Here is a 26,208-nt window from a genome sequence, read left to right on the forward strand (position 1 = left end):
GTTTTGTTTCAGCTGCAGAGCATTTTGCCCTCTTCCTTTTCTCCTTCTCATCTACTGCATTTCTATTTGCATGCATCCTTGCTGAAGCATTTCTTCAGTGGAAGTAAGAAGGCAGAAACACCACATCATGGGGATGTCAAAACTACTAGGGCAGTTTGTGGGCTATGTCCCTAAACTGTCTGTGGGCTATCCCAAGGTCCTGATCATGCCACTTGGGATATTAATTACTGGAGTCCTCGTTCCTGGCATTTGTGAGTGTTTGTTCAGGGGAGACCAGGTTGGATCCAGTTTATGGGAGGCTCTTGGGTGCATGGAGGTCTGGATGTACCTGGTTGTATCCTGATGTACGTTTTGGTTGTAGTCTTAGAGTTCACCCAGGTTTGGGAGCTGGGCAGTGCTCCTGAGCCCTGTAGAGTAGGCACACCCTTTGGGAATGGCCCCAGTGGGAGTCTTACAGGATTAGTATTTAAACTTCAGATGGAACTGCAACAACTTCCCCCAGATTCTTGCAGAGCTCCTTCCTACAGCCTTGGAGAATCCAGCTCAGGTTTATGTGGGTTTGGAAAACTACAGCTGCTTTTTTTGCTGTTCTCTCTGAAACAACTGCGAATCTTTGAGAAGGGAATAGAAAAATTTATAGGTAAAGTAGTTTAAAATGTTTTATGAGCTGATCTTATATATCAGTTTAAATAGCAAAACAACCAGCCTTTCTACTGAAGGATTTAATGCATATCACGTCTAGCAAGGCTTTGGTCTAATAAAGGTTGTTTTACTTCTTTATATCTTCATTTTTCATTAGAGGAACGCAACTCCTGAATTTGAATGCACTGTGTTCCACTTAAAATCCTGCTGTATTGTCAGCCTCATAAAGATTTTGCTATTGGATTGGCTTTGAATGCTGCCCGGTTGGCTGGGTGCAGCTTAGTTTATATTTGTTACCTAAATAAAAGAAACATAGAAAGTAAACAGTTGCCCTCTGAAGGCTGTGTGAAATCCTAGTTATGAAAATATTAACCAAAAACTTGAATATGGGAAAGTGACAGAATGTGAATATATGCTTGTGATACTCATCCCTCCTAGTGTACGAAATTGGAACAAAATTGAGCCAATTATATTTCTCGGCCTCATTTTAGCCTTCAGCCCTCCTTCTTCTCACAAACCACTAGAATTTAATTTGGACAGTTCAGCAGAGCTACAGTGAGATGTGGAATTGATTTATAGATGCTGCTATTAAAAGCTGATTATGTGCACATGAAACAAACTGTGGAGCTCAATTAGTTAGAATTCCTCCTTCAAAGACTATTCTGCAGGAATTTGTTTTATAATTCAGTTCATACTGTATGTGTACTTTTAGGTGCTCTTAAAAATTTGAGAGCACACCTTTGCTAGGAAAAGGCACACATTCTGTTTAATAACAGTTTTGTTTTATTGTGGAATATGAATGGTAGTCAATGGCTTGTCCCAAGTCTTTCCACAGTGTGATTTAGTATGCTGCTGGTACTGTGTATGGAAATATTCCTACTTTCCTCCCATAACTTGTTCATGGCTACTCCCATAACTGTCCATGGCTACTTTTTTCCCTTAGTGAGGAGGCATGGCTGGACTAGTTAAGTCTGGATCAGTAGCCTGTAATACTTCCTCATAAATTTTTATGAATGCAGTTGTCACCACAGGGATGATGAGAGCAGTTAACAGGCTGGTGACTGCAGAGGGTAAAACTGCTTCTTTCTGCACTACCTGTTGGACTGGTGGAAGTCCTTTGGACTTATGGAGTGAGTCCTGGTGAAAGTTACTTACTGTCTTTGTTAAAGGGCAGTAATTATTATTTCACAAACATGACTGAAATGACACTGTCTGCTCTTGGCACCTTCAGGGAACGCTGGTGTGATGTTGGTATTTGCTGCAGAGCTCTGATTGCAGATTGTCTCTGAGCGGGGAAATGTGTCCTAATGGTGAGGAGTTTTGGGAGCCCAGGCAGCTGTTAAGCTTCTTTTCTGAAGGACTGAGTTCCTGCTGGTCTTATGGTCAGTGGTTTTCTTTGCTGGGTTTTCAGGATGCTTTGCAATGTTAGATCTTAAAGGATCTGGCCTGAGCAAGGAGTGAGACATGCTTTGAGTTTGCATTTTTTGTTTCTTCGTCACTTTCATGTTTCTGTGATTAGAGACAAGTTTCTAATTCAAACTGTTAATTCTCTGCTTATTTTTGCACTCCAAGTTGAAAAAAGTTATGCCTCTGGCTTTGTGTATTGGAAATGCTCACAGTATGAGGTTTTTATGTAACTATTGAGAAACTGCAAATTATTGTCTGAGATATACCAATTTGATTTTTCCAAGCTATTACGGAAGAAGCCTAGTTCGAGTAAGGTATTTTTGTTGGGTCTTAAACTGATTACTAGGAGCCAAATATCAAGAAGAAGCCTGAAGCAATATTTATTGAGCACAGCAGGTGATCTATCAAGCACCTACTGCTAGTGTTCAGAGGCAATTGGAAGGAGGGATTTGCACTCTTGTGTTAGTGTGAAAAGAATGGATCTGACAGATCAAGGACCTTTCAGTCATCTTGCTTTTAAGAAATCCACCTGGTGCCTGAGCAAAGAATGTTGTGCTTCATAACAGTAGTAATAATTCAAAAGGCTGTGTCGCTTTTTTGAGCAGCAAGTATAATCTGACCTATTTGCAATACCAAAACTGAATGGCCATGTGTTTTGGCAGTGTAACACTCCAGCAGTTAGTGTGATGGTAACCTTAGTATTTAGGCTGCCAGCATGATGCAATCAGGTCTTGCTGCTATTGTCTGTATACAAGAAGGTTATCTGAGGCCACAATGAATGATTATAGGGTACCCAGATAAGGTTTTATAGCATAAAGGATGGAAAATTCTCATCCAGTGTAGTGATCAGGTAATGATTCAGGGTGACCTGAAGAGACCTCTTAAATTACTCCCCTTATGTGGTGTTGTGGCAGCTCTGTGTTTCCCTTGCCTCTGACAGAGCGATGAGGACTGGGGTGGCTCTGGTCTATTAATGGTGAGGGTTTGTTTCCTTGCTAAAGCACAGGCCACCTGTAGTGCAGTGTTTGCATCCCAATAGCTCCAGTTAGAATAAAAGGGCCTGGGGAAGGGGAGGATAGTTATAAATGGATGGGCTGGCCTTCTTTAAGAGTAGGGGTGTTAAGCACATGCTTTCTTTCACCAGTTGCTTATGAGAATATCATAGGAATTTGGTAGAAATTAACGTTTTCTTTTTTTTTTTTCTTTTGGATTCCCATTTGTGAAAAACCGATTAAATTCAACTGGGTGTGACACTGTTCAGGAGCTTGGTTATGACTTCACAGTTGCTCAGGTTGCTGCACTTCCTAAACAGATATTTAAATATTCCTGATCCATAAACCAAAAGAAACTGTTTCTGTTAATGGAGAGCAGCATCTTCTTAGATCCAGCTTAAAGAATGAAACTGTTTTAAGAACAGTGGTGTAAGCTGAGAGTGGCGTACTTGAGAGCTCAGCTCCAGTGCCGCCATAAGAAAATCACCAGTTCTGTTGCTGTTCCTGAGTTACTGTCGCCAAGCAGAGCGGTCAAATTTCTGTGACAAGAAGCTTGTGAATTGATTTAGTTCTTATACATTTGATTATACATGCTAATGAATTGATTTTGTGCATTAAAAATGTGTATTAATTTTTTTTTCTGGTCTAATGTATTCTGGAGATCGGGAATTATTTTTCTAGCATTTGACATCTTATTTGTAAATTATCTCTCTAGAGGTTTTAAGCTTGGGCCTTTTTTATTTTCTATGCATGTTATGTGCAAATTCAGCAGAAATATTGCATCTGTCTAGGCTTTGTGTGGGTTTTTAAAAGTAAAGTCTTTATTGTATACATGTGCCAGTACTCTAACAAATGTTCATGACATCCTGTGCAAGAAGCAGCAGGAAAATACCACCCAAATGGATACAGAGCAATTAATTAGCAATAAAATATTTTGAAATATGGTGAATTTTTAAATTTTTACTTAAAGCTGAGTAAATTTTTTAAATTAGTTTATTTATTTATGTATTTATGCTATTAGGCCTAACATCTTTTAGAAGTCATTAAAAAGTTGCTCCGGTCACGTGTGAGGATTTAGGCTCATGTCTAGTGTCGTTCACTGCTAGTGAGCCCAAACTTTGGATAAGATATTAAAGGTACTGTCTGGCCACTCCTGAAGAAAGTAAGGGTTATGACCCCCGATCAAAACAAACACCACCGCTCCCCAGAACTGAATAGGTGTCCTAGAAAATGTGTTCTCTTTCATTTAAATTGCTTCCATTGCATACAAAACTAATGTTTTAGTACTTTGATCACTGCTTTTGCCTGTTCAATTGTGCTTCTCAGAAACAGCCTGTTATTTTGTAAGATATTTGAATGAGAATGTAAAGTAACATAAGATTTTATACTGAGTGTTTTTTCCTGTCATGTTTATTTTAGATACTTCAAGAAATGTGAAGGCATCTCCAGAAACCGCTGAAATATTTTTTCAGAAGTTAAGAAATAAATGTGAATTCACAATCCTGGTGACCTTAAAACAAGCCCATTTGAATTCAGGGGTTATTATCTCTATTCACCATTTAGATCACAGGTAAGAACTGGTACCTGTCTGCTGGGTAATGAAAGTATATGAATTCATGAATAAAAAATTGAACATAAATTAGAACAAAATTTTTGTGTAGTAGATAATTTGTAAATATTTATAGTGTTTGGATAGGTACATTGTGTGGATTCATAAAAAAATCACAAGGGAAGGGCAAGAGGGGTTTTTCTTTTCATGGCTCTTAACACCAAGGGCATGGGAAAGTCAGTTCCCTGTTGTTGTTCATAATCACAAGGACCAGATTCTCAGCTGGTGTAAAACTGTCATGTCACTATAGCTACACTGATTGACAAAGCCTGGCCCTGTAAGTCCACCTCTTCATTATTTTTAACAATGCAAGAAGTCTTAACTGGAGGATTTTTTTTTTTCTTTTTTATGGGTTTACATCTTCCCATGAATGGCCGAGCACTTTACTCAAAATGTTGTCAGCTTTAAAAAACTAAAGTGAATGACACATAACATTTAAGGATTATCCTTTTGATAGAATAAAGACTGCTAGAGAAATAAGATACTTTTTATATATATGTTTGAGTAATGGCTATTAAAGATAACTTCCCTATCATTCTCTGACAGAATAAAAAGGAGTTTTCAAATGTGCACTTTCTAAACAGTCATTAGCACGAGAAACAGGTGAGGTCTGCTTTAGGTTCCTAGTTATTTTTATTTTCTTCTGTACCGTCCCATAATTCTTTCTTGACAGTGTCACTACAAAATAACCAAAAAAGAGACATGTTCAAGCACAGCAAAATGTCTGTTTCTCTTACATGAGTGTGCAAGTTTTCATTAGGAAGCATGGTGACAATAATTTTGTGCTGGAAGATGCTCAAGTCAATTTCTATTCTGTTTCATAGAGGCCCCATCTTCTGCTGTTTAGCTGTTTGTAAAAAACAAACAAAAAGATCAACGAAACAAAAACCACAAAACCAACAACAAGAAGAACATTCCCAAGGATCATTATGCCAAGTTTATAAAAGTGGTTTCAAACTTGTAAAGGGGTGGTTACATGTCTGATGGATGGTGTTAGATGTGCCCTTAGGCTTTTAATAAATGCATTCAGGTCTCTTCTGTGCTAGGGTGTATGGAGAGATGTCTGTGTGCCAGAGTAGTGTTTGCTCAGTTTAACTGAGCTGAAATGAGGGCTGACCTAGGTATGGGTAATACTGCAACCAGACAAGCATCTCGTGCAGTTTCTCTTGTGGTTTTAATGTTCTTTTATGATGAGTGACAATGAAGACAAGAGGAAGTAGATGTTCAAAGGAAGCATTTGGATGGCTTATATTCGATAGCTGCTTCTTCAGTGCCGGATCTCCATCTCTGACCTTGCCCACCTCTGACCGGGGACTTGGCTGTAAGAGTTCTTTTAGTTCTTAACTTCTTGTGAAGTCTCTGTCACAGCAGTCATCAGAGTTAGTGGGAAAAGTAGCAATGCCAGACCTGACTCTGCTCCTTTGCACTAGCTTCAGCCTTTTATCACACTGATGTCAAAAAAAGTTGCGCTAGCATTGAACTGCTGCCTTGCAGTTCAGTTTGCAGAGGTCAGTACATTTCTGTACTGTACATCTCTTACATTTCTGCAGTGAGGAGCTGAATGAGGGTGAGGAAGGCTGAAAGTGGCAGTAACTGAAGGATGTAATTAGTTATCACACAAGTTCCCTTTCATATGCTTTATTTTACAGATCTTTCATAGCAACTAATGGTTCTATGGTACAAGAAAATAAAAATGTTTAACAAGTGGGAAAAAGTGCATTTATTCATACTTTGTGTTTTTGAAAATAAATTAGAGTAAAAACTCATCCTCTCTTTGCATGGGTCTAGGGACGTTGGTGCAATGATGTGAATTTGCATTGAGGGCATTTCCTAAATTGTAGGGGTTTTTAAAATTTATAATTCTGTTTATAAACTTAAAATCATTTATGTGATTCAGAGTTGACTGATTCAGTCTGTGTTGTCTAGTTTTATGTTGTTGTTATTTTTGTTCCTTTTTGCTGGTTCCCTTGTGAGAATCATCAAGAATGAATACTTCCACTGAGACATGATCATGCAACTATTTAAGGCTTTGCATCTTAAGAAGTTGACAGGGCTAGTCTCACAAAGTTTCCCTTCTAATGTTATGTTCTAATGATGTCATGTTCTAATGTCATGTGTTGAATGCTGTCCTTAGGCTATCAGAGAGATACAGAAGTTCTCCATGTAAGTCTCAGGCTTGGGCATTTGCTGAGGCTGGGCTGTTGGTGTCATCACAAAAAGATGCTCCTGAAATGATCTACTGAAAATATAGTTATCTTTTCATACTCATTTAAATGCTTTTTTCTTTTCCTAATTGAGTCTCAAACCTGACTTTCCTTCTTACTATGATAATGCATTTCTGTAGTATTTAATGTATTAAAATATTTTAAAATTAAAGTGAAAGAATCTGAAACAATACCTGTAACTGTTGTTTCCTAACTTGGCCATACATTTCCACAGACATTGCTTTTTTCCCCACTGATTACAGCAGCCAAGGAGTTCAGGCAGTGGTAGTTTTGGGCACAGTGTGGAATGATAATTTCAGAAAAAATTCTTGCTGTGTCAGGGAATTCAAATCACACATCAGTAATTGTTCAGATGAATTTCAAGCAGCTGAACTTATCTTTTATATATGGCAGATTTATATGGCATATGTCTGAAAGACAGAAGTTATAAATGTCTTCTTGACTTCGGGGCTTTACCTTGACCACAGACTATGCCCTGCCTAAAATGTGTTGTACTCCATGGTAACAAGGTAAATACTTTTAATTGTGTTAATGAAGGGGTGCCTAAGGTCTGAGTAGAAACATTGTTAAACACTTACTGCTCTGTGTTTCATCTCACAGTTTAAGCTGTATTACCCTCATCACTTCTGAATTTGTCTCACCTTCTTCTTGATGAAAGAGTCAGCAGAGAGATGATTTTTCTCTGTGATGGGATTGTAATATATGTTTGGTCTTGCTATTCCATCATATTTTCATTTAATCGTCAACAGTGGAGCTGATGGTAATAAAGCTTTTTCCTCCTTTTGTGGTTAGATGGCTTTATGTAACTAATCTTACATTCATATCTCTTGAGGTACTGCATATTAGGCCCTTAAAGGATGAAACTGCTGGGTTGTAGTTTAATGATTCTTTCCTTTGGTTAGTGCTTTTTATATCCTGCAACAGAGAACTGAAATCAATAGTATATTATGGACAGGCATTTCCTACACTTAATTTGTATCTCTACTAATTTATTCAATTTGTGCCTTCCTTAGCATTTGTTTTCACAGCAGTTGGTGTCTTGTGATTATCTGCTGTCAAATGGGCTGTACTGTACAACAGTTTCAAACCTCTTTCGGTATGTTGGAGGAACTTATCTGTGACATTTCCTCTCGTACTGATTTATGCTACAAGGAGATAAGTTGCCAGAGGTGAATTCCTGGTGCATGAATTTTGTTCTCTCATTTGACCATTGTACTAAAATAGGGGTGGAACTGTATGTTCCCTGCTTTTGATGTATGAGTGTCAGTATTTCTGGACTGCAGTGTGAAGAGTCCTCTCTGACACCACAAAATCTGCTGCAAAATTCTTACACTGAGAAAAGCTTTCAGTATTTACCACTTAAGCCAATATTCACCACTTAAGCCAATAATTGCAGAGCAGATGTTAGGTAATATGGGATTAATTTTCAAATGTTAAAGCTGTATATGCTGTTCCCTGTGCCAAAAGAGGTAGTAGCTTATTTCTTCTTTTTAGAACACTCCATGATGTTCTTTGTTGGAAGAGAGAAGGCAGTGTTCTGTATTTTGTTTTTTTGGTATTAAACCTTAGTTTCTGTTTCCTATTAGTCTGATAATAATTATGAACCCTCTGGAATTTATTCATGACAGTCAATTGCTTTTGAATGCTTCTAGTGATTTTAAACTTCTCTGGTGTCAGTCTCCTATTCTTTTAATGCAGTTTGCATGTTTCATCAAAGGTGTCAAAAAAGGTGTATTCATTCATTCATTCACTGCTTTGCCAGTGCGTGAGAAGATTCTGTGGGACAAAGGATTCTCTCTGTAGACTCTGACAGCTTGACCAGGCTCTTTATCCCAAAAGAAAAAAGTTCCTTTTTGTGTTGGTTTGGGAGATTTAACTTCTACCCCTGAGTATGGGGTTGGATGGAAATATTTGTACAGCAGCTATTTTATGTTACACTCTGTTTAATGCCTTCATTGTTTTAGGAATGACCTGTTTCTTTGAGTGTTGGCTATAAACGTTATCATAAAATTGATTGACACCATGGCACTCTTGCTTGGATTTGGGTTTCTTTTTGCTTCAGTTTAGTTTATACTCTGACCAAAAAAAAGAAAAATTAAAAAAAAAGTTGGAAGTAGGATGTAAGTTCCTGTAGTTCATGCACCTAACTGTTCCATAACTTTATGTTAAATCAAGTGAGGCCAGCCTATCCAATGTAAATCACTGCTGTGCCAGCTAATCCAGGGTGAATAGTTTGAGAACATCTTAGAGAATGCTTATATGCATGTGGAACCTATTGAATTGAGACTAGTAACTAGGCCTTCTTGAATAAGAGACAGAAGATTTGTTCTTTCCTATGACATTGAAAACCCCCACTGAAATAGCTCAAATGTGAGTTTTGACAGATTTTGTTATTCTTCCCATGTTGTTTATAAGGCTTTCTATGAGCAAACAAATAATGGAGAAATCTGTATTTTTTTGGGGTAGGAAATAGAAACAGTTATGTTGAAACTGCCTTTTTCTTTTACAAATACATCTACTAGAAAGTTCTTTATTGTATTTGCAGTCCTCTTGCTCTCCTTGGAGAAACTTGTCAAGAAAAGTGAATGAGAGGCATGGGGTTTAGCCATCTGTTTTTACAGTGTTTGAGTTGAGAAAGCTGTTCCCTTGTTGATTTTTAGTAGAAGAGGAAGCTTCAGGCAGGCAAGATTCATATTCCTAGGACTATGTATTAGTGAGAATAAAATGGAATATACATTATATATTGATAAATTGAGTTAGTGAGAGAGATGAGAGGAATGAGAGCAATTGCTCAATGAATTAGTGTTTCAGAATTATTTCTTAAATTTGGGAATTGGATTTCATATCCATGGCTCAAATAGGAATGGCATGGGAAATGTGCTGTAATATTGGGGTTGAATTTTTCCAAGACCAAGCCAATACCTTTTGCAAGAATAGCTTTCCTTGGAGTGCTTTGAAGAACTTGGTGAGATCTCAGTTCCTGCTTCTGGCTCCTTCTACGCTCCCATGAGAGTTGTGGAAAGGCCAGCTGGAAGCCTTGCTTTGTCATCAGCAGTAGCATTGGATGGGCTGGAGGATCTTGCTCTTGTGATGTCCACGGGCTCTTGGATCGTAGCACTAAATCCAGCAGAAGCTACGTAGACTGCAGTGGGGGTAAGGCAAGATTTTGCCTCCCTGATTTGGTTGACCTCAAAATTTGGGAGGTAAGCAAAGAGGTTTCTCAGGTGAGAGGCAGGGTCTGGACTTCAAAGCCTTCCAAAGCAAAGGCTTCCAGACCACAGCTGTCCCACTGAAATCAGATGAGGTGCTGCAAGGAGTTGGTAAGAACAATATCTTATTGACATACATTTTTTTCCCCACCTGCTTTATTAGAGTTGAGTACAGACACTGAGTGGCACAGTGATGGAAAGAATTTGAACAGCCTCACATGTTTGTTTCCTAACTTCCACATCAGGGTGTTGCAGTCTCACTTTCCTAACTGCTACCTTGTGCTTCTTTCTGTGTGGAGAGAAGCTGTGCAGTAGTAGCTTGTGCAGGTGAATGTATGTGGATGATGCCTCTGCCCTGCTGTTTTCTCTTGCCTGGCTCTTCTCTCCTGTGAACATCCCAACAAGGAGGGTGTTCCTCCATGCATGTCCCAGCTCTGGGCTCCATCACCTGAGCACATCATGAATGCACCTTCCTCCTCCACAGCTATTCCCCATATCTGTCCAGTGCAAGGAGCAGATGTGTTGAAACAAAGCTGAAGTGGATGACTGTTTTTGTGGTGGAAGAAAATAAACAAGAGAGATGTAAATGCCAGAATGATCAGTAGGTGTCTGGCTGGGACGCTTCAGAGCATTTTCCTCTCACAATTAATTTCTGCTCTGCCTGATTTGGAGTAGGAACTTGAACTTGGTTTTTTTTTTTCACCTTAGACAAGTTCCCTGAGGAATGCCATTCTCTTTTTTTTTTTTTTTTTTTTTTTTTTTTTTGTCTTCTCTCCGCTTGATGCAGTGCTGATGCAGATTTGTTGGCAGTGCCTGGCAAGTGCTTGCTAGTAAAGGAAACAGTGCCCAGGCTGGAGCACTGGCCTGCTGCTGTCCTTTTTGCATAATCTTCCTTGGCATGCTTTTGTCTCCTGCAGTTAGTACCCTTGCAGATGATGTCAGGGCAGTCTGTGAAGAAGCATTGGCCTAGGCCTGTTCCCACCAGCCAGTGTGGAAAAGCCCACCAGTTTCAGGGAAAAGGTGTGAGAGGTCACCAAGTTGGATACGAGTTTAAGTGGAGCACCAGTTTTATAATAGAAATTTGAGAGGATGGTTTTGCTGTCCTGCTGTTTATACAATCTGTGTCAATATGGGTAACACCCTCTTCTAATTTTTGAGCTCTCTTCACTTGGGATTTCTGCTTTCATATAGGTAATAATCATGGCATTAAAGATATTTGAGAAAGTCTTCCAGAGAATCTTATATATGTGCTCTGTCTCATGCTCCCATTTTAGCAAGTCTTGTCATCCAAGACCCCACAAGTTTTGCTGTAAGAATGTTTGTTTCTGTCAAAAGATCTGGTTTTAATGAATGGATCAACATTTTTGAACAAAAATGCCCTAAGTCAGAAAATTACAGTCTGGCTTTAAAACTGCATTCAGCAAAAGGAAGGGTCAGAAATGGAATTAGTAGCATTCCTGCCCATTCTGCACTTGCACTAAGGGCTACAACATATCCAGAAAAGCAAAGACAAATTTTTAACTAATAATTCCCTGATAAAAATGCTAGTATTCTCTTGTCTAGGTAGAGCTCTAAATGGAAAAGGATAAAACCAGTAAGATCAAGCAGTAGTGTGAGAGGTGGGAACTAGATTCTTACAGATAAAATGAAGCTGCCCCTTGACATTTCATATAACCATAGAATCATTTAGGTTGAAAAAAAAATTACAACCTCTCTGGGGATATTTTGATGCCATGTTGTTTTAGGGGATGCACTAGGCAATAAAAACTTGTAGTTAATATTTCAGAACACTTAGTGTTACTTCCAAATTAAGTGTCCTGAAACATAGAAAAATAAAGCTCACACTCCTGACACTCAGTCATGATGCCACAGAAAATAGCAAATAATGCATTGCTGAATGTGGTAGTGGTGCTGTGTGAGTTGTTTTTATATCTTCATAATCTACACGTAGCAGAATTGCTTGCTGCTATTGTGCAATGAGGTCTACTGTGTAGGATCTCCTTTTTATTTTTAATGTTTTATGCAATTAAACTTAACAAAAAAGGCAGAGCTTTGATAGCAAAAATCTTCAGCTAAATATTTTTTTCATAAGTGATGGAGATAGGGATTCAAATTTTTTTTTCTTAGGTATGTATTGTTCTTTAATTTCATTGATTTGCCTTTATTTTCAGTGTAGGTCAAAGAGCCAGGAAGAAATATTTTAGCATTTTACCTGTAAACGTGAGTAGGAAAAGTTACAAAAACCTGCCACACTGTAATAAATTCATAAGCAGGAGGCATGATATTTTGACTTTAGCTTCTGAAATATTTGTCTACATGCTGTAAAAGAAAGTTGAAATTATTAGTTGCGTGGAGTAAGTATGTGCATTTGTTGTGTGAGAAAGGATGCCAAATGAGCAAGTGAGCTTCCAAAGACCTGGCATTGCCAACACTGCCTGTTAGCTGGAATGGCCATACCTCCCTCTTCTCAAAGACTGCTACTGTGTGCACTGAGACCATCCTGTTTCACCCCCTAAATCTCTAAGTTTTTGCTGTACACTGACTTTTACTTCCAGAGTCTCCCTTGTGCTAGTGTGTCACCTCCCCAAGAGCAGGTCCTGCCTGGGCTGGTGTGACCGCGTGCCCTGTGGATGGTCATTAGAACTCCACAGCTGAGCAGATCTGCTGATTCCCAGCTCTCACCCAGAAGTTACAATAGATCAGTGCTGAGCAGCAGAGCAAACATCACTGTTTTCTGTCTTAGATCCCTCCAGGGCATTTGAAACAAATTTCTTCCCCTTACAAAGACAGGCTCATCTGTAGTCAGTATGTTAGGGATCGCTGGCTGGCTGGTTTCCAAGCAGAGCAGCTGATCTGATGCTGTGGCCTTGGCTGTTGCCTTTGCAATGATTCTGCACATACAGAGTGATCTACAGAGATGTAGCAACCTTTTTTTCCAGGTTGCCATTTTCTTCTCTTCATGTTGAACATAGAAAAACCTAAGCACATATCATCTCCCTGTGAAGTTAAATCCAATTTTAACCCAAGGTGGGTGTGGTTTTTTTGGGGAAACTTAAAATCAGTAGGTATTGATTAAACCATCACAGAGATTATGGATATTAGAGAGTTGCAGGTTCTGCTGTTGTGTTGGGTTTCTCATTGTGGTTTATTTTTCACTCCAATAGTCATTTGCCTTCTGCAGCACAGAAGACCTTGGAGCTATTGGGAGAAGCATCAGTGATATTTAAAATGGGATATCTTTGGCTGCTGCTCTCACTGTGATGACTGGGCTGGGCTAGGCTTATGTGGACAAGGAACTGGTGATTCAGCTGATGAGGTTCCCCTGAAGTTTTTCAGTAATGAGATTCTTGGCTAGGAGAAGACTGCAGTACAATGCAGTTACTTTCTTTTGGGAGCAAGGCCTTCAGAAGTTAAGAGCAACCTCCTTTTTCTCTCAAATGATTACTAATCCTGAGTGTACAGAGAAGTATAGGGTGTTTTTGTCACCAGACCTGAATTTCTAAAATCCAGGTCTGTTTGTTTATGCTTAGCGTATTTTCTGAAAGACTCTTCCAAACCTTTGGAAACCTTGCACCCAAGTGTTACAGCCTCACAGATGGAACAAGAAGCCTCACTGTGGGCAGACTTTGCATTTTCACCCAGATATGTTTGTCAGTGCTGAGTCTTGTCCTATCTCCTGAAACTCATGAGACTGAGACAGAGCCGTGTAAGTCCAGGCAGTTAAACAAATGTAGAAAAGGGGAATAGCAAGAACAGCATTTTGTAAAAAATTGAGGTGAAATTATTAACTTTCACTTCAGTGTTTCAGCATCATGGCATTTGTTCAAGCTAAAAGCAGTATTGCTTTGGCTGTCATTTCACTTGCTTTTCTAATTGTGTTTTGCTGCTGCCTCTACAGATTATTAATAAACCATAAATGATTCTTCTAATAATTCTCCTAATGGCTGTTATTTTCTTTTTCATTTTGATGCATGTTTTCTCATTTCAAAGGTAGTTATATTTGTTAGTTTACCAAATGGAAGAACAAAAAATATTGTCTGTGAATGTCAAAACAGTGTGTTAATCACCATTAAAACAAAACCACAAGTGTCCACAGTTTCTTTGAGTTTGTGTAGGAAAATTTCCTTGCTTATTACAGCATCATCGATTGTCAGCATCCTCTCTCAGCAGTTCTTAATTCATGACATTTGTACAGCAATGTCTTCTTTCTATTGGAAAATCCATGATTCATCTGCAGAGGTTTCATTATCTTACATGCATAAGGGCAACACAAGTGTTTGTTTTATACCTTCTGTAGTGACTGTATGTCTATTAGTGTAGCTTGTTGCCTGCCTGCCTGCATGTGTATGTTCTGCCATCAGTTCTGCTATTGACTTGGAATGAAGGAGAGCTCTTAGTTCTACCAGGAGGTAATGCTTCAACGTATCCATGCCTTTTGTTTTCCATTTTTTTTCTGCAGCTGGGTGGAGACACTTAAAAGTTGCTGGAGGAGTCAAGTTCTCTAATGTTCCCCTTTCTTTTGGGTTGAGACTAACCCTATTTTATCCTTGAAGCTTGAGTTATGAAGGAGGTTATTAAGTTGATTGATGTCCTGCCACTATTGTGCAATTTTCCAGCCAGACCTTCAATTAGTTTCTACTTCTTGCCGATGCAAAAATTATTTTTGGGCCATGAGGAGGTAAATTGATTATAAAATTTATATTTGACTCTAGTTAACTGCTTTCTTAGTACTGGGGAGGAAGAAGATATTGTCCTTTGCTGGTTTTGCAAAAAAATTAGGTGATTTTGTGCTGTTGCTAGGTATGTTCCACTGTGGAACACTCTGAAGGAAGCAGGGATGTGCAGTAAGCCCAGCTGTCTTCTAGGGACGATGATTGTGCAAGATAGTTTTGGTTTGGTCTCATTTCTACTCTTCAAAACCACAATTATTGTCTTTTCTATTCCTTAATATAGATAATCTGTTAAAGTAAATGACATCACCCAAGAATACATGTGCACTCAGCTTGCAAGCCACTGCCATGTCTGACTGCAGATGTAGCCACAAAAATAGACAAAAATGAGTTGTCCATTCTCCCAGCTGTTGTGTGTCTCACCCCATCCATTATTCTCCTCTCTCTTTAGCTTTAGGTTACATATGATTATTAGAGAATCTCTTTCTGTTTCTCTTTCCTTTGTGAAAATAATTTTCTTGGGGAATTTTAAAATGAGAAACTCAGTACCTTAAAAATACAAGCAGTTAGTCAGGCTTTTTCCCAGAGGATGTCCAACATGTGAGAGACAGCCTGTCTAAGAACTGAGTTTGGTTATGGAGTGCTTTTTAAATTGAATGGCTGGAATTTCACCCTCAAAGCTTGTGTTTGCAATCTGCTAGATTCACTTATCTCAGCACAGCTGCACTGCTGGCTTTTTGCTATATATACACACATATATCCATATTTACATATATATGTGTATACATTTACATATATATGCATATACATATATAGATGTGTATATATGTGTGTGTACACCCACCCTGGAAATACACATACTAATTTTATTACAGAAAATGAAAGAAGATGTAACAGCATGTATAAAAACAAACAAAGCAGTGTTCAGTCTCAGTCTTTACTTCCCTTGGTAATTACTAATGATGTCCCTATTGCAGAACTTGGAGTTGTCTTTTGTGCATTCAGGCCTTCAGAGTATTCCTATTGTGCTTTCACTGTATAAGGCAATTATTTATAATAATGTAATTCAGATCATGTTATGGAAAATTGTTTTGTTAGAGGAAAACATATTTGACTTGGAATCTTGTGTAATTACATGAAAGTTTAACCTGCTATTATTTGTTGCTGAGAAGTGAGATGCAGTGGAAATCTGAAAGGGTCTGCTTTTGCCTCTGTATCTGCTTATGTTTTTTCCTTTTTTAAAAAATAATTCTTGCATGATGATGAGAAGATGTCTTATATAAAATGTTGCTGTGCTGAAAAGAACGGTTCATGACATGATGATGCATTTGTGGTACAGGTACCTGGAGCTGGAAAGCAGCGGTCATCGAAATGAAATCAGGTTGCATTATCGTTCAGGCAGTCATCGCTCCCACACAGAAGTGTTCCCATACATTTTGGCAGATGATAAATGGCACAGACTTTCCTTAGCAATCAGTGCCTCTCACTTGATTTTACATGTGGACTGCAATAAGTAAGTAAAGAGAGTTGTTGTATAAGAAATTGTCACATTTGGAATATTTGAGCTCTGAGTAAATTAAATGATAACAACTTGGGATTCTATTTTCTCCTTCCTTTGTAGAATTTATGAAAGAGTTGTGGAGAAGCCTTTCATGGACTTACCTTTGGGTACAACCTTTTGGCTGGGACAGAGGAATACTGCACATGGTTATTTTAAGGTATGCATTCCCTGAAAGATAGAGTGAAATAAAGTTATTAAAGGGATTGAATCACCTTTCATATGATGAGAGGCTGAGAGATTTGGAAGGCTGGAGAAGAGAAGGCTCAGGAGGATCTCATCAATGTGGATAAATATGTGAGGGGAATGAAGATAAGGGATCCAGACTTTTCTCACTAGGGCCCACTGACAGGCCAAGAAGCAATGGGCAAAACCTGAAACACCTTAAATTCTATCTGAACATGAGAAAACAATTCTACTGTGAGGCCTGTCAAAGAAAGATGACTATGGAGATAGTCAGAAGCTGTTTGGACACAGTCCTAGGCAATCTGCTGTAGCTGATCCTTCTTGAGTAGGGACATTGGAGTAGATGATCTCAGGAGGTCATCAGTTTGTGCTTCTGTAATCATAACACAGCTCTTGGATTGCTTTGAAATTGCTCTTTGGTCTTTGCTATTGGAGAGCAGCATACTGGCTACTAATTATATCTTAACTAAGCATATAAAATCTGTCAGCAAGCAGGGGGTCTATTCTTGTGGGTGAAACCATCCCGTTCCAGACATCATAGTTTGATTTCATGCTGAAATCTCCCTGAGTTTTTAACAACATGCAGCTTTGAAGCTGTGTAACAGATATGTAGTTTCTCAGCATTTTGCAAGCTTTATGGAAGGATCACCATTAGAATTTGTTGTGGTTTAACTCCAGCTGGCACCACCTAGCCACTTGCTCACTTCCCTCCCTGCTGGGATGGGGGAGAGAATTGGAAGGGTAAAAGCCAGAAATTCGTGGTTTGATACAGAGTTTAATAGGTAAAGCAAAGCCACACAAGCAAAGCAAAACAAGGAATTCATTCACCACTTTCCAAGGGCAAGCAGGTGTTCATCCATCCCCAAGAAAGCAGGGCTCTGTAATGGTTATTTGGGAAGGCAAATGCCACCACTCCAAACTCCTTCTTTGCCCCAGCTTTAAATGCTGTGCATGATGCCCTGTGGTCTTGGATATGACCCCTTCTCTTTGGTCAGCTGGGGCAGCTGTCCTGGCTGTCTCTCTCCCAACTCCTTGGGCATCCCCAACCTGCTCACTGGTGGGGTGGTAGGAGAATCAGAAAAGGCCTTGCTGTTGTGTAATTTCTGTAACATCCCAGTGTTATCAGCACTATGTTTCCAGCACAAATCCAAAACATGACCTCATGCCAGCTACTTTCCTGTGAAGAAAATTAACTCTACTCCAGCCAAAACCAGCACAAACTCATTAAGGGTTTGCATTAACATATTTTTCTTGACTCTAGTTTCTTTAATCTTCAAATCTATTTAAGAGTTACAGCTTGTAAAAAATTTGCATTTTATTTAAAAGAGTATTTCTAAGTAACTGAAACTGCAGCTGTTTTCAAATTACTTTTTAAAGGTCATTTGCAAGCTTTTCTGCATTGACTAACTAAAAATAACAATGAATTCAAACCCACCAAACTCTTGCCACATAATTATATCTTGACATTTAATCTTATGTCTTTAAAAATTGTTCAGTATGCCTGTACATCTATCTTTTTTTATTTCTGCTTATTCTTCTATCACTGAATTGAGTCCAGACTTGAAGCTGTTTATTCATAAGTTTTTTTTTAAACAGGTAGTTTTTCTTTGTGAGCTTTAATGTTTTACATGGTGAATGAAAAAACATAATTTTGACAGGTAAAAATAATGTATCCTTTTGTTTTGTCTCCACTAACACATAGGGCATAATGCAAGATGTGCAATTACTTGTCATGCCTCAAGGATTTATTTCTCAGTGCCCAGATCTTAATCGCAGTAAGTCTATTAATTCTTATATCATAAAATGTAAGGTGTGCTTTTTACCTTCTTTCTGTCCTACAAGATGTCTTAAAACCTTGAGTTTAAGTGTATTGTTTGTCAACTTTGGCATGATTGAACCTATTGTGAATTAATTTATTAACATGTATTGTATTATTCCAGCATGCCCAACTTGTAATGACTTCCATGGACTTGTACAGAAAATTATGGAACTGCAAGACATTTTAGCAAAAACATCAGCTAAGGTAATGTTTACTAGGACTCTAGTCATAGGCAAAATGAGGATTGCCGGTCTTTACTTGCTGTATTTTTAGATTAATCATGCTTGTAGGGGGTTGTGCACATGGCTGTGAGCAGAACATCCCTGCATGGTATGTTTACATCTTTATATACCTCTTCCTAATTTATACGTACAGATTCTCAGTTCAGAGAGTTTTCTTGTGTTTTAGTATTTTTATAGAATCATGAATTTTAATAGTAAAGAGCATCCAAATCCCTGAGAAAGGAAAAGCTCATAGATATCGAAACTCTACCTATAAGGCTAATAAATCAATAAACCTAGAATTAAATAGGTAACTGTGTTTATTACAGCAAGACTTTCCATGACTTTTTAAGACCCGAGCTGCCAAAGACACGTTCAGACAAAATATGTGCAAGACAAAGAACTAAAAATCCAAACCAGGACTTTATTCTTTCTTTCCTGTAGAATATGACACCAAAAACGTTCATGTCTGCTCGTGAAAATAGACTACTGTGATTTTAAATGTCAGTTCTTTAGATATCTACAGGAATGCTGTTACCTAGCTGCTTTGATACACTAATGTTAGAAATGCCTTGGCTGAAGAGCAGAAAAAATTGCTAATGCCAGTTCTGAGCTTATTTGGCCCCTCTGCCAGTACTGTATGTGGAACAAGATTCTTGATCAGTTTGCCCATACAAAGATGAGAAATGAGGAGCTGTACCCATTTTGACCTGCTAATTTTATTTCATGATGTCCCTGATGTCAGGATGATAAGAGAAATTAAATGCATTGTGTCTTACTTCTCAATTTCCGTCTCTGAATGGCTGGTGGTTTCATCATGTTGTATTTAGCAATAATTGTTTTATTTTCTCTGATTGTGTTTTCCTAAGTGTGTTCTCTCATCTGTGTACTGGGGACAGTTTGAATTGTGTTTTTACTAACGTGGAAGCCACTTAAAAATTCAAAACATTTTTGTGAACTGTAAATACAGTTGTCTCAAGCTGAGCAGAGGATGAACAAGTTGGATCAGTGCTACTGTGAAAGAACCTGCACAATGAAAGGCACAACCTACAGAGAGTTTGAATCCTGGACGGATGGCTGTAAGAACTGCACTTGCATGGTATGGCTATGGTTTGAGTGGAGAGTCAGGAACTCCAGTCTTTCCTCTGAATAGTTTTATTGAGAGCTTCCAGATGTGTGCTAGGTACTGACAACAAAGAATTTTAAAATCTGTTCTTAATCTAAGGAATAGTATAATAAATATGTTTTCCTATGTTTTCTGCATTACTAGCTTGTGTAGCTACTGTATTCCATGTCACCGTGTGCAGGTGCTAGGGAATATACTTAGATATCATGTTATTCCCTTGCACTGAGTTGCAAACAGTTTCTCTGGAATTCTAATTCCTTGCTTTTTGTCTCTATAAAGTCAGCCTTTTTCTTAGCAAATGATTTAATAGTTCCCTCGTGCCCAATTTCCTTTGGTTGCCTTTGGTTACATCTCAATAAGTAATAAAAAGTAAAATGTCAGGGTCATATGCAAGCTTTGTTATATTACAAATGAAAAAGATTTGGTGGATGGAAGATTCCCAAAGGTATCACAACTCCAGATGTGATTGCAAGTATCCTTTCAGGTACCAAGCTAGGGCGTCTGTATTGCTGCCCATTCATATAAAACTCTTTAATTCCATTTGAACTCCTTAAATGCTTAATCCAAAGGCCATTAGAAGCCAGTGAAAAGGTTGTTGTTGTCTGTTCTGCACCTTAGATTGATTTGCTGCTATCTATAATTATCTAAATGGGTCTCTTTAAGCTTAATATTTTTTTACCTTTATTTCTGGATGGATATTCATTTTGCTTTTAGTATTTTCTGGCATCAAATCTGGCTGATAAGTGTTTAAAATTCTTTGAATTTAGAGTTAAATTCATTGCATATTTTTGTCTTGGATTTTTCTCACAGCTATAATATTTCTACCTTTTAGAAATATATTCTCTCTAACATAATCAGAAGGCAGAGTATTATTCTGTACAGTTGTCATTTCACAGTAATATCTCAAGTTTTTTTGCTGATTGGCAGAATGTTTTGCCTCCAAATAGACTTGCCTCTAAAAAAAAATTGATCATTATCATCTCAAAGAGCACATCATTCATGTTAAAGGATTGTATGTGTGACATTCTGAAGGCATGGTTTCTCTCCTTGTAGTTATTAAAAGACCCAAGTTAAACTATCTTTTTTTTGGACATTGTTAGAAAGTTCATTGTATTTAAAAATAGATTTTCAAGTTCCTGTGTTTGAGAACATCTCTGCTGTTGCTAAATAAAACCACCAGTTAAGCACCTTTTGTTCTCCTAGAACGGTACTGTGCAGTGCGAGGCTTTGATTTGCCCCCTTGCTGACTGTCCACTTAACTCTGCCCTGGCCTACGTGGATGGCAAGTGCTGCAAGGAATGTCAATGTAAGTTTCACTGTTGTGCCTCCTGCTAATGAATGCTTTGAAATCTTAATAATATGAACCTTTCTGTAAATATGTCAGTGAAAGGACTGGTCATTAAATAGTTGGGTTGAGAAGGGGAACTTAGACTTCTCTGAAGTGTTCTGGTGAACTGATAACCAGAAGGTTTTAATATTTCATGTGGGATCTTTTGTTTCATTTTAGTTATGTTATTTTTATTTAGCACAGATATTTATTTTCAAAATTTAAAAAGAAAAAAAAAAGTTACTTATAAAACTTTCTGCAGACTTCCAGTTTCTATGTTCTAGACCAAAGTGCTAGAAATTCAAGAACAATTGCCTGTGTTTGACCAGGGTCTCCAACACCTTTATCACATGACGAGTGTACTACTAACCTTACGTTATTGAGATTAGAAATGGAGGTTCAGATTTATTATTCTTCTTCCTTAGTTAAGAGAAAAGAAGAAACCCGGACACCTAGAAATGTTGTTCTACAAAAGGTCATAAAAGAATTAAAGGAAAAATAGAAAAAGGTGATTTATTTTGTCTTTTAGGATTGGATACACGATTAACTCTAGGTTTTATAGTATTCTGGTTTTGTTGCAAGTAGGGCCAGAGAAGGGGAATTTCAGGTTAATCACTATCTAGATGGACTATATATAGTATTTCAGATTGATTATGTATGTGTATTCTATTTGTGATGGTTAGTTATTTCTGACTATGGTAGAATCCATTCTTGAAATTGAGCGTGAGCTGCACACACTTCTTTATTCTGTAAATGTTGAGATTTTTCTGTGTGGTTTCATCACTGTTCTACTGCAGTATAAAACTTCTTACAGAGTGTGGAGAAATACATAACTGGTTAGAATGACATGTTTTAAGATAAAACTCAGGAAGACATTTTGTACTCCATTGATCTAGCTCCCACAGGAGTTTATTAATATTTAATTGTGTTAGAAGTTACACAAACCATCCTTTTTTATGAAACCTTATTAACTTACTCAAATAGATTAATTCTAATTAAGAGGAAATAAGAATTCAAATACTTTTTTAAACCAGCGACACAATTTCCTTGCATATTAGATGACTCAGGGTAATTGGTAATTCAGGAATGTGATATGTGTGGCATTCAAGCTTCTATTTGAGGCTATTTGAATCTCTGACCATGTTGGAGGAATTTGAAAACCTGATCCTCTGAAGTACGGTTTTGTAATGTACTGCCTGTAAACTGAGTTGGGAATTCTCTATCCAGGTGTTAATGGGGTAGCACTCACATCATATGACTTCTTCCAAAATTGTTTTTATTGAGAGTCTTGACAAAAGTCAAGAAATGTGAATGAGCATGTGAACACTGACCTTGTCACAGAGCATTGATACTTCTTTGAATGAAGATGCAGTTCTGGTAGAGCACGCTGCACGCTCTGAAATTTCCTGTTTGATATTCTTAATATTATCAAAGTCTCTTAGCTTTGAGTGTTGCTAATTTGATGCCAGTACATAATTCAATTTATAGCTAACATGAACACATACCACTTTCTTGACAAACTACCAGAAAAATAATAAGATCAGAAAACATAAATAAAGTTTGCTTTTGAATTTTTTTCCTAATTTCATCTAGGTTATTTAAAGTGACTTTTGAAATAAATCACACCATTTTTACAGTGGCTAGATTCCAGGAACCAAAGGACAGAGAATGTACAGTGGAGTCTCATTGACAGGGTAGTTAAATTCCAGTGAAAGAGTGGAAGTTAGAGGCAATGGAGGCTGCAAGACTGTCACTTATTCTTCAGGCCAATTTGGTAGAAATGCTAAGTTGTCTCTGAGTTCATATACATATGCCAGCTGTATTCTGTCTTGGTGTCTTCTGGACAGGGTCTGAGCTGATTGAGGTCAGTGGGCTTGTTGAACTTGGTTCTTGCTGGAGGGGTTCAAAGCTGAGTTGCTCCATTTGGACAGGTTCTGAGAGTAACTTAATTGTTTTCAGTGCTCAGAACAACAGCAAGAGATGTAGCTTCTGACTAGATAATACAGAGTGACCACAGATGGCTTATAATTGGGAAAACATCTTAGGGCGTTTCCCCCAATTAGAGAGTGTTGCTCAAGGAGCCATATCCTTGGTTTTGGATAAGGAATAATAAGTGCTGAGAAAAAATGATGCCTGATAGACGGTTCTTAGCTGAATTTAGTATTTGTTTCAAGACAGAACATGTATGGATATTGATGTTTCCTTCCTGGTATTTGTTATCTCATACCAGATGATGGGTTGTTTCTGCCAGACTGCTTGAGTAGAAGTGCCCAGGCAGTGACAGCTGCTGGAACCTTGTGGTTCCAGCACAAGCACTGCCCCAGGGCTGAGTGCTTCCCTCCACACTTCTTCCTTTCTTCTGCTGGTGTTAAAACAAAGCCACCAAAAATCAAAAGAGTGAGAGTGGATTTAATGACAGCTGGCAGAGAAGAGTTAAGAGTACAGCACTTCTGGCTCTTTCAGTGACCAGCAAGCAGGCTTTTTGGGGTTTTTGTTGTTGTTGTTGTTGTTTTTGGGGTGTTTTCTTTTGTGTGTTTTTTTTTTTTTTTCCCTCAGTGATGGAGGATGGAGTCATTCTGCATGGCTTGAGACATGTAGAATTTAGGAATACAATCTGAAGTAGCTTCGCTTATACTAGTAAATGAAATAGGGCAGGCACTGTCCTGTGGCACTTGTGGCTCACATGTCTGAAGTCTCTTTCCCTTTCCCACCCCCAGTAGATTATCTGCATCCAGATGGTTGGCTGGGAATGGCCTCTGATCAGGGCTGCGCCCCCAGCTTGTGCCTGGCACTGCTTCAGAGCATCTTGGCTGGTACAGTTTGACACGGTGCCATGATGTGTGCTAACACTCAGACTGCAGGGAGAGTTCCGCACCATAACCAAGCGTTTTCAAGCCTGCTGTCATTTGCTGTTTCATTTACCTGATGTGTTTCATTTACTAGTTGTGGACATCACCAGTTTGGCTCTCTTGATAGCAAGCTGCAGAGACTGGCACCTCCAGAAGACACTTGGTGCTGAGAGGGGCTGGAAGGGATGGGATTAGTTGCCTTCTGGAAGTGGACAGCTCCTTCCATGGGTTGTATACAGAGCCCCGGTGATTAGATCAGGTACTGGACTTTTAGACAGCTGAAGTTGTGAGACTAATCTTATGTGAGTTACTGTGATGCATATCACAGTAAGATATGTGTGTAAGATAGGATGGAAAGTGTGGATAGATAGAATGGAGGAGAATAGAGATAGTGGTAATCTCAACCCTAAGGAGTTACAGCTGTGCTAATTATCAAGAATTAGGAACAGGCCTGCCCTTAATAGGCCACAGCTGGACCCAGTTAGGAGGGCTATTGTAAAAGAGCAGGTTGGCTGGGGCAGAAGGTTGGATGGACTTTGTTGGCTGTGCTGAGAAGAAGAAGGAGTCAGTGCTGTGAGGAGCTGCCCATGAGAAATCACCAAGAAGGTATGAAACCTTTGCAACAAGATGGCAACAGGAAAGTGCTGGATTTTTAAGCTTGATTCTGGCATTTGACTGTTATGCTAAGTGACTTTCCCATGCTGCCAAATCCTAGGAATTAAATTTCAGCCCAGTCCAGCATTTACATTTTGGACAGTGAAGCTTTGTTTCATCTTGTTCAGTGACATTTTCAACACTTTGGAAATTTCAGCGCAACTGTCTACTCCTGTTTTTCTTAAATGTTTAATTCAGGGAAGAACACTTAGTAAGGAATGGTTTAGATAATTTTTTTTAAAACCAGTATTGCTTTGACTTTGGTACTTTTTGTAAGCCGAAGGAAAAAAGCCACAAAACAAACAAAAACCCAAACCCTGACCTTCTCTTTTAACTCCATACCTTTGTTTCAGGCCATTCAGACTACTTGTACTGTTTTGTCTTGTGTGAAGGTCGATGCTGGTAGCATGGGGAATGGCAATGAATGCAAATTATCACTGTGTTTTCTATTAGCTCTAAGGGGCTAAAAGAAGCAGCAGTCTTCCAGGGCAGATGAATGGGCCAGTGTGTTGGATGTATGTTTCAGCTGTAGACAATGTAAAACTCAGTCCAGCTACCATAGCATACATCTTAGTTCAGTGGGAGCTTCCTGGGGAGAATTGTTTGGAGCTGGAAGGAAGAGATTGCTTTTTTCTATGCTCAATGCAACTTTAAAGAGTTCTGAGACTTCTTTAATGCGCAAAAGATCATTCTTTTTCTCCTCTGCGGAGACAAACGCTTTGTGTGCTGATAGGCACCAATACAAATTGAGGAGAGATTAAACTTCCCTACTGACCCTATAAATATTGCTTTAGACCACAGGCTTGGCTTAAGAAGTACAAGGACGAGTTCATTTATTTTAAGTGACTTGTGGAAGGATTGCCAATGTCTTAGCAGCTGAGAGAATTGGTGCTTGGTCAGCAGATCTTATTATGGTAATGTTTTCATTAGTCAGTGTATTAACACCAAGGCATCACCTCCAAAAGCTATATGCATTCTTTTTAAAATGGAACTAGTGTTTTTTTTAAACAAACTAGGTGTCTTTTGTTTTTATAAGACTAGAAGTGATATTTGTGTCAGCATCTGGTGCAGTAGTAATTCCTATCACCAAAGACTGATTTCCAGGAAACAATTGCTCTCTTCTCATCACTCTATTCCTCCCAGTGACACTGCAGAAACTTACTGACCTAACAGCAAACTATTTAAATCCATCCCAACAGATTCCAGTAGAGGATAAAATCTGAGCCATTATGCTCAACTCTGCAGGCTTGATTTTTCCATATACCTGTTTGTTTTTCTCCTGAGACAGGGTATTTGATGGGTTTCTGATGCATTGTAGCCAAATTCTTAGTCTAACACAAGTATTTCAAGCAACTGTGGGAAACATTAGGGTTGTACTGGATCAGCTTACAGTTCTGGTACTAGCAGGTGTGGAGAGAGAGTGTGTAAAGGGGTTCTATAACTTGGGAAGGATTTTTTTAACAAAATAATTAAAACACTAATATGGACCTTGTAGCTCTTAATAACGTGCATGGGCTTCTGGTGCAGTGAGCTGTCTTGCTATCTTGCAGAAACTTTTAATTTTATGATTAAAATTAAAGGGATTTCCCCTCTTGCTCTTCCTAATTTACTCATTTTTTCCCTTAAAGCTAGAAACTCTTCTGCAAACTCCAGCACGTGTAGCCTACTGACACAGAGAGAAGGAGCCGTGAAAGCCCATCTGCTTCTTCTTTGC

General features: G+C 38.5%; 1 protein-coding gene across 1 annotated transcript in view; it reads left to right on the forward strand.

Annotated features, from left to right (window-relative positions):
- Window positions 1-20,999, forward strand: part of LOC121339451 (protein NEL-like) — a 35,050-nt gene extending 14,051 nt beyond the window's left edge. Inside the window, exons 3-9 of the mRNA XM_041411224.1 lie at window positions 4,461-4,611; window positions 16,094-16,267; window positions 16,376-16,472; window positions 18,201-18,273; window positions 18,439-18,521; window positions 19,509-19,637; window positions 20,868-20,999. Coding sequence (XP_041267158.1) covers window positions 4,461-4,611; window positions 16,094-16,267; window positions 16,376-16,472; window positions 18,201-18,273; window positions 18,439-18,521; window positions 19,509-19,637; window positions 20,868-20,999 — 839 coding nt within the window. The remainder of the gene's footprint in view (window positions 1-4,460; window positions 4,612-16,093; window positions 16,268-16,375; window positions 16,473-18,200; window positions 18,274-18,438; window positions 18,522-19,508; window positions 19,638-20,867) is intronic.
- Window positions 21,000-26,208: the final 5,209 nt, after the last annotated feature.

Source organism: Onychostruthus taczanowskii, unplaced genomic scaffold (assembly GCF_017590055.1).
Source record: "Onychostruthus taczanowskii isolate IOZ18803 unplaced genomic scaffold, ASM1759005v1 scaffold35, whole genome shotgun sequence".
In the NCBI taxonomy this organism is placed as follows: Eukaryota; Metazoa; Chordata; class Aves; order Passeriformes; family Passeridae; genus Onychostruthus; species Onychostruthus taczanowskii.